Below are 9,637 nucleotides of genomic sequence, written 5' to 3'. Positions count from 1 at the left end.
CGACCTGCAGCTTTAAAAAATTGTGTGCAACATTTATTAGTGTTAAGGATATAATTTTATTTTATCACCTTGTTGATCTTAATCTAGTTTACTAAAGTAGGTTTGCTCTGTAAAAGAGGAAAGGAGAGCAGCACTCTGCCATGTAAAATTATAAAAAGAATATTAGAACCCAGTTCAACTATTTCCTAAAATGATTGACCTCAACTGGCTTATTGATCTGTGCCTTCTTTGGTTGATTACACATTAACTAGATCTTCATGAAGAACTGTTAAAAATACATGTCATAATATATAATATGTACTTATTACAGTTAGACAATATGTTTCCAGAAAAATGACGAATATTTATAAAGGAATTTGCCTCAGTGTTTACTATAGATCACATAATCACTTCTTGCCCTATATAATAGCCTTGTAATCTCTCTACTAAAGGCGAATATTAACCATTACCATGTTCTAACTCCTCTCATGGTAAAGTTGATAATAAAGTTTATGATAAGCTTCTTTATATTAATATAGTAGAGATAAAAGAGGAGACAAATGGAACATGAGACCTTTTTTTTCCAAATAGCTTTATTAAAATGTAGTTCATATACCATACAAATCACTCGTTTACAGTGTACAATGGTTTATTAGAGTATACTGTGATCTGTGGGTTTATGTATATTCACAATTATGTGCAACCATTACTGTAGGCAATTTTAGAACATTTTTATCACCTTGAAAAGAAATACCGTACTCTAGCTCTCCTCCCCTCATACCCACCTTCACCCTCTCCACCTTCCCAACTATAAGCAATCACTAATCTACTTTCTGCTCTATATAGATTTGCCTATTCTGGATATTTTATCTAAATGGAATTATATAATAGATTGTCTTTTGTGATTGACTTCTTTCATTTAGCATAATGTTTTCAAGGTTCATCATGTTCTAATATGTATCAGTACTTCCTCTCTTTTTGTGAGGGAATAATAATCCATTGTAAGTATATACCATGTTTTGTATATAAATTGATCAATTGATGAACACTTGAATTGTTTTTACCTTTTGGCTATTATAAATAATGCTGCTATAAACATCTGGGTATAAGCTGTATGGACACATTTTCAGTTCTTTTAGAAATATACCAAAAAAAAGAGAAAGAAATATACCTAGGAGTGGATCATAGGGTAACTCTGTGTTTAACAATTTCAGGAACAGCCAGGCTATTTTCCAAAGTGACTGCACTGTTTTACATTCCTGCAGCAGTGTATGAGAGTTTTAATTTATCCAAGCCTCGTCAGCACTTGTTATTATCTGAAATTCTGGTGTTTTTTTTAATCTGAAATTTTGATTCCAGCCATTCTAGTGGATGTGAAGTGACATCTCATTGTGGTTTGATTTGCATTTCTCTGGTAGCTAATGATGTCAAGCATTTTTTTTTCATGTGTTTATTGAATATTTGCATATCTCCTTTGGAGAAATACCTACTCAAATCCTTTGCCAGTTTTTTAATTGAGTTGTTGGCCTTTTTGTTATTGAGCTGTATGAGTTATTTGTGTAGTCTAGGTACAATTATTTTAGCAGATGTGAATTTGCAATTATTTTCTCCCATTCTGTGGGTTGTCTTTTCACTTTCTTGATAATGTTCTTTGAAGCATGGAAGTGGTTATTTTGATGAAGTCCAGTTTGTCTATACTTGTTGCTTATGCTTTGTTGGCATATCTTGAAATCCTTTGCCAAATCTAAAGTCATGAAGATTTACCCCAATATTTTTCCTTAGTCTTATAATTTTATTTCTTGTATTTTGGTCTTTGATCCATTTTGAATTAACTTTGTATATGGTATAACCAAAGGGTCCAATTTCATTATTTCGCATGTAGATATCCAGTTTCTTTGAAAAGATTGTCATTTCCCCATTGACTGATCTGGGCATCCGTGTCAAAAATCAGTTAAAAAGGTGCATGGGTTTATTTCTGGACCGTCAGTTTTAGTCATCAGTCTGTCTCTCCTCATGCCACCACTAAACTTTCTTGATTACTGTAGCTTTACAGTAAATTTTGAAAGGAGAAAATGTGAGTTCTTCTCTTTTGTTCTTCTTTTTCAAGATTAGTTTAGCTATTCTGGGTCCCCTGAAATTCCATATGAATTTTAGAATTGGTTTGCCATTCTTTACAAAAGAGTCAGCCAGTATTCTGATAGGAGCTGTGGTAAATCTGCATGTAAATTTGAGGAGCATTGTCATCTTAACAACATTAAATTTTCAGATCCACGAACATGGATGAATTTCTGTTTACTTAGATCTTTAATTTCTTTCAACAGTGTGTGTTATATTCAGAGTATAAGTTTTGTGCTTTTGTTAAATTTATCCGTAAGTATTCTGTTCTTTTGAAACTATTGTAAATGGAATTGTTTTCTTAATTTCTTTCTTAAGCTGTTTATTGCACATGTATAAGAATATAATTATACTCCAATAAAGATCTGAAAAAAAAGTAAATTAAAAAAAATACCATATGGAGACCTGAAAAAAAAAGAATATAATTAACCACCCCAAGACCCATAAAACTTTGGGCAACTACCAGTTTCTTCATTTGTGAAAGAGAAAAGGTAATAACCTTGCTAGGTTATTTTAATACAACAAATATAGAAAGCATCTACTATGTGTGGGCATTATTCTAAGCATTTTAAAATACATTACCCACATTAAATCTTTTAATTCTCACAATACCCACAGGATAAGTATTATTATACCCTATTTTACAAGTAAGGAAACTGAGTCACATATACGTGAGGCCATTTACCTAAAGTCACATACTATTAAGTGGCAGAGCCAGACTTTGAACATATTGCAAGGTGGCATCAGAATCTAACATCCTTAACTATTGGGCTATCTCTATGGCCCTTAGTGAATGAAATAGCATATATTCACACAAAAATTTATTCTTTAAGGTCCACTTCAGCATTATTCATAATAGGCAGAAAGTGGAAACAACCCAAATGTCCATCAAATGATGAATGGATAAACAAAATGTAGTATATCCAGTGGAATACTATTTGGACATAATGAGGAATGAAGTACTGCAACATGGATGAAACTTGAAAACATGGTAAAGCCAGACACAAAAGGCCACATATTATATGATTCCTTTTATATGAAATTTGTAGAGTAGAGACAGACCCATAGAGACAGAAACATTAGTGGTTGCTAGTGGCTGAGGTAAAGGAGAATGGGGAGAAGGGGGTGACTGCTAATGGTACAGGAGTCTTTTTGGGGTGATGAAAATATGCTAAAATTGATTGTGATGCTAGTTGTACAACTTTGTGAATATGCCAAAAAAAAAACAAAAAACCCATACTGAATTCTACACTTAGAAATGGTGAATTTTATGGTATGTGAATTTAAAAAAAAGAATAAAATCACATTTTGCATCTTGATTTTATATTCTGAAAACTTGCCAAACTTGCTCATTAATGTTAATATTTTGTTTTGTTTTTTAGTGGATTTCTTAGAATTTTTACAGACAAAAATTAGGTCATCTGTGAATGAAGATAGTTTTACTTCTTTCCAATCTGGATATCTTTATTTATCTTGGCTAGTTCTGGTTAGAACCTCAAGTACAGTGTTGAATAGAAGTGGTGAGTGGATATCCTTGTCTTGTTCCTGATCTTATGAGAAAGCATCCAGTCTTTCTCTATCAGGTATGTTGTAGCTATGGGGTTTTTTTTGTTTGCTTTTTGCTTTTTTGTAGATTTTCTTTTTGGGTTGAGCAACTGCCCTTCTATTCCTCGTTTTTTTTAACCATAATGTGTTAGATTTTTTCAAGTGATTATTCTGTGTCTAATGAGAAGCACATGTGGATTTTGTTTTTTATTCTGTTAATATGGTGTATTACATTAATTCATTTTTGGATTTGAACCAACCTTGCATGCCTAGGATAAATCGTACTTGGTCATGGTTTATAATTCTTTGTCTACATTTCTGGATTTGATTTGCTAGTATTTTGCTAAGGACTTTTGCATCTATATTCAAAAGATACATTGGTTTATAGTCTTTTTCTTGTGATATCATTTCCTGGCTTTGGTATGAGGGTACTACTGGGCTCAGAATGAGTGTGGAAGTATTGCATCTTTTTTTATTTTTTGGGAATGTTTGTGAAGAATTGGTATTATTCTTTAAATGTTTGGTAGAATTAAGCACTGATGCCATCTAGACCTGGCCTTTTCTTTTTGGATGTTTGTGTCTTTTTTTTTTTTTTAACTGATTCAGTCTTTTCACATGATATAAATCTATTTGGGTTGCTTACTTTTGTGTGTGTGTGTGTGTGTGTGTGTCACTTTTGTACTTGGTGTCTTTTTATTTTTTATTTTATTTTATTCTTTTAAGCTCTTTATTGGAGTATAATTGCTTCACACTGTTGTGCCAGTTTCTGCTGTACAGAAAAGTGAATCAGCTGTATTTATACATATATCCCCATATCCTCTCCCTCCTGCACGTCTTTGTGTCTTTTTAGGAATTTGTCAATTTTATATAAGTAATCTAATGTACTGGCATGCAAGTGTAATAATATTCTTTAATAAGATCTGTAGTGGTGTGCCGTGTTTCATTTTTGATTCTAGTAAGTGAGTCTTCTCTCTTTTTTTCTCAGCAAATCTAGAAATATGTCAGCTTTGTTGATTTTTTTTCAAAGAACCATCTTTTAGTTTCATTGATTTTCTCTATCGTTTTTCTGTTCTCAGTTTCATCAATTTCTTCTTTAGTCTTTAAAGTTTCTTTCCTTCTTCCTTTAGATTTAGTATGGTCTTCTTTTCCCAATTTTCAGGTGAAAGGTTAGTTACATTTGGATCTTTTTCTTTTTTAATATAGGCACATACATCTATAATTTTCCTCTAAGCATTAGTTTAGCAGCATCCCATAAATGTTGGTGTATTGTATCTTTATTTTAATTCTTTTCAATGTATTTTCTCATTTCCATTTTCATTTCTTTGACCCCTTGGTTTTCTAGGTTGTTTAATTTCCACATATTTGTAGGTTTCTTACATTTCTTTCTGCTGTTGATTTATATATTCATTCTATTGCAGTCAGAGAACATACTTTGTATGATTTTTATCTTTTCAGATTTATTGAGGTTTGTCTTATGGTCTAACATATTGTCCATCCTGGAAAATGTTCCATGTGCATTTCAGGAGAATTCATATTTTGCTGTTGTTGGGCAGATTGTTCTATAGATGTCTGTTAGGTCAAGTTGGTTTATAGTGTGCTGTTCTGGCTCTATTTCCTTGTTGATCTTCTGCCTACTTTTCTATTCATGTTGAAAGTGGAGCATTGAAGTCCCCGACTATTACTGTTGAAGTATGTATTTTTTTTCCCTTTGTTTCTCTCAGATTTTGCTTCATGTATTTTTGTGCACTGTTATTAGGTGTATATATTCCTCATGGATTGAAACTTTTATTGTTATCAGATGTCCCTCCTTGTCTCTAGTACATTTTTTTGTTTTGCTTTAAGATATTTTTGTTCGATATTAGTACAGCCAATCCAGTTTTCTTGTGGTTACTATTTGCAAGATGTTATTGTCCATCCTTTTACTTTCAATCTATTTGTATTCTCTTCAAGAGGCATTCATGCTTTAATATATAAAGAAGGACAAAATAAAGAGATTTAGCAAATCCATTACTCTGTATTTGACCTTGCTTTTCAGGCTTTTGTGTTGTTGTAGAATCCATAATACAATTTTTAATATTAGAAGTTTAATGATTAACTTTTTATTTCTCATTGAATTTGGAGCTAAGAGGTGATTTTTCTCTTTCCCACATCTTTGGGGAAGTTATACAATTTTTAAGAATTCACAAATAGTTGAAATTCCCATAGAGTTATATACCAAAGGTTTTATCATTATAAACTTGGATATTATGAAGTACCTGTCTTTAGGCATTAAGCATATTCATCTCTTAAAAATACAATAATTTATTTAGTTTCTTAACATATTTGTCTATCACTCAATTATGAATCTTAAAGCATGCTAGTCTTAGCCATTGTATTAACTAATGTATTAATCTAATACAGGTTACTCATATCTACAAACAAAACTAGAAAACTATTTGGATATTGTATCATTATGTATCTATTATTTATAACTTGACACATTTTCCCAAAGTATTTGAAATCCAAATATTGCAGATTCTATTACATATTACCTCGCTTCTTTAAATCCTATTGACAAGAAGGCAGAATAAATAGAAATGTAAATTTTAATGTTTATTTTATATGTACTTTTGTTGTGAGGGAAAAAAGTTATATTGGACATTTGCTAGAAAGCTTTGCACATCATTCATGTCATGAAATTGACTGACAAGTGAAATGGGCTTGCAGAGTTATTCTTTTAATACTTGAGGAGCTAGGCCCCCAGATTCCCAAATGGGAGCCCAAACCAGCCATAGTTAACTATATCCTTCCTTCTAGAGTTAAGGTTGTAGTGAGGTTTTTAAGAGTGTGGCTTATTCATTACTGATAAGATTTAAATTTTTTCTTCAGAGACCTTGAACATTTAAAGAGCGACAAGTCGATTTGGAGGGAAAAATTGTGAAATAAGTGATACAAAATATGAGCTATTATTAATTATACAAGTTAAGAATTGTCCTCTAAAATAAATATTAAATAAAAATTTTAAAATTTTCTGTTTAAATATTATGCACTTCTTTAGTATTGTTGATGTCACACTGTGATTGCTTCTACATTTATGACATCTTTAGCTTTGAACTAGAAAACAGTTATTCAAAGCAGCAAAATCAGAGGAAATGTGAGAACTTCAGAAGTGCTTAGCAAGGAGAAATACTGCACAGAATGAAGATGGAGTTACTGACTTTTTTCCCAAGACAAAATTCTATTGCAGGATAAAGTCAGAGAAAACATTTCAATAATTCATACAAACCTCACTAGTAATCTCTTTTTAAGTATTTTCCTTAGTTTCTGACCATGTGCCGTCTTTGACCACATGCAATCTTTGATATCGACAGACGGTTAGAATTATTTCAAAATCAAATGAAATGATAGCACATCCTCTGACTTCTACCCACATACATTTTATAAAATATTTATCTAGTGCTGACAAATTGAGATCCTCAAAATCACTAGAGCCTTTTGGGACATTTATAACTGGTAAAACTAGAGACAAAAGGAAGAAGAACCTTTTGTTTACTAAACTTTTACTAAAAAAAATTCTTTAGGGAGATCTTTTATCGTGCAAAACAATACCTTTTTTACAGTTTAATTGCTATTACTACAAACAGCAAAATAAAAATCAAAAAATTTATAATAAAGACAATTTTATAAGCTACATTTGTGAGACTGACATGCAAAGGAATATCTCTAGTTTATTGTGCTCCTTATTAATTTGTTTGGAAACTGATTTTTGTTTATAAACACTCTGTAACTTAAAATTATGTAATTATGTAATTATGTAATAAATACTTGAGAGTTTTGTTCAATTAGGTAGATTTTTTTCCATAGTGAGGTACTTTAGTAATGATTAAATTTTTCTTTCCCATTTCTGTTTCAAAGATGTTATCTTTACTATAGTGTTTTCCCTCAATAAATACAATATCTAATATTGAGAGATTTTTCTGCCTACTGTCAACAAGATACTCCAAATAAGGACAGTTCCATGTGTTTCTTATTATCTGGGAGACAGGAACCTCAAACAAGAGCTTTATTTCCAGGATAACTGTTTTCATTGCCTTCTCTTCTCTCTTCTTGCTGGAAAGAGGTGCTTTATGTTCTCCCTCTGTGGATTTGACAGAAAAAGTATCTTCCAGGCCAAATACTGCTCAGAGAATGGCTTCCCTAAAAAGCTACAGAACTAGCTCTTTCTCCATATTCTTTTCTTGTTTTTCCTTCAAAACTGTTCCTCTCCACCCCATTCATTTTCCTATGCTTAGAAATGAAAATGAACTTCAATACTTTTATATTTAAAAAAAGAATGCAATTTGAAAATTTTGTATTTTTTCCTGCACTAAAAGAAAAAATGCAGGAAACTTCAGTAGGAGGGCATTTTACAAAAATTACATTAGCATTAAAAGATTGGTTTACTCTTCTGCATTCCAGGACCTGGCAGAGATGGAATTTGGGGGGATCACATGGCTACTGTGGCAGAAAGCAGGTCATGGAGGTTCAATAATGGCATTCCAATCTGGAGGACCACTCTCAAGAGGAATTTTAGTAAGGCCTATGCCTTCAGATGGTAGGAATAAACAAATCCTGACTCAACAGCAATCAGCAATTTTGCTTCTCCAAATTAAATGAAAATAGGGACTTCCCTGGCGGTCTAGCGGCTAAGACTCCGTGCTTCCAATGCAGGGGACCCGGGTTCAATCCCTGGTCGGGGAACTAAGATCCCACATGCTGTGCAGCCAAAAGAGAAAAAACAAATTAAATGAAAATAAAGCCCTTGAAGCTCAAATACCTCAAAAACACATTTTAAAGAGTTTGTTGATTGGTTTATTGTATTTATGGGAAGTGAATATTAAGTCATCTTTGTTGTAGCAAGAGATCATGACATTTCAGATTGTCTTTATGTGCACTTGTAGGTTTATTTGCTCTGTTTTTGTTTTGGGAATCAATTTTAATTGAGAACTGAACTATGTCAATGAAGAAAATACACAAAGACATCTATCTTTCCATTCTAGCTCAGGAGTGCTCTCCTGGGAGACACCAGCTTCTTCAGAGCCCTTATAGAAGTGTCCATTTTGACTCCTTGCACCTCCAGCAGTCAGCCATTCAAGACCTGATATGTGACCACTCCCTTTCTCCTGGATGGTATCGATTTCTCCTCTTTGACAGACCTGCTGAGATGCCAACCAAATGTGTTGAGGTATCAACTCACTAATGTAAACTATTAATACATGTGCTTTTTCTTAAGCATTTTTTCCTATAAGAATTGACTCTTGTTACAACCAATATATGTATCACACTGCAATATTATTTTAATTTTGCATCAAGATTAAGTTAATCCAGGGAAGTATTCCCTGTTCTCTATTCTGACAATAATAGTTAATGTAATGCTCAACAGTCCACCAAGTGTTTTTACTTAACAATATCTTATAGAACACAGACTATCATCATTATTCCCACCATATAATACAGGAAACATATTTTTAGGCGTAACACTTTTAGAATCACCTGGATAGCAGGTCAGACAACCAAGTTTTGATCACAGGCAGTCAATCTCCAGAGCTCACGTACTTAACCTTAGTAACTTACAAACAGTAAAATACTGCATATTTTAGGTGCTTCAGTTCTTGTCTGCTTAATAGAAGGATTGTGTCTTAATAGAAGCCTCATTTTCCTTATTATTACCCACATTGTAAAAATTATGCAGAAGTGGGAAGTATTTTCCTTTTTAGGTATGTAATGTAGAAAGAACTCAGGAAAGGTATCCAAATTTGGCTTCAAGTGAGGCTTTAACTTCATTTTTTTCTCCAAATTGCCAATCAGTTGGTCCATCACTAGATTTTGAGCAATCCTTTCTTTCTCCCCTGATTTTTTGATGCCTGCTCCACTGTGTACTAACTTATTACATATACTATTTCCAGAAAATTTTCAAGAAATCTCCAAGATCAATTTATCTTTGTGCTATACATTAAGATGACTTCAGATTGAGTTGTCT

At 32.4% G+C, this 9,637-nt stretch overlaps 1 protein-coding gene across 1 annotated transcript in view; it reads left to right on the top strand.

The window, feature by feature from the left end:
• Positions 1 to 8,611: 8,611 nt before the first annotated feature.
• The window catches only part of VWDE (von Willebrand factor D and EGF domains), a 91,840-nt gene continuing 90,814 nt past the window's right edge, over positions 8,612 to 9,637 (top strand). The window contains exon 1 of the mRNA XM_057732576.1: positions 8,612 to 8,842. Within this exon, the coding sequence (XP_057588559.1) occupies positions 8,612 to 8,842 (231 nt within the window). The remainder of the gene's footprint in view (positions 8,843 to 9,637) is intronic.

The sequence above is a fragment of the Hippopotamus amphibius genome, chromosome 4 (assembly GCF_030028045.1).
Source record: "Hippopotamus amphibius kiboko isolate mHipAmp2 chromosome 4, mHipAmp2.hap2, whole genome shotgun sequence".
Lineage (NCBI taxonomy): Eukaryota > Metazoa > Chordata > Mammalia > Artiodactyla > Hippopotamidae > Hippopotamus > Hippopotamus amphibius.
The sequence above is the reverse complement of the archived record's forward strand: the minus strand, read 5'-3'. Positions and strand labels throughout refer to the sequence as shown.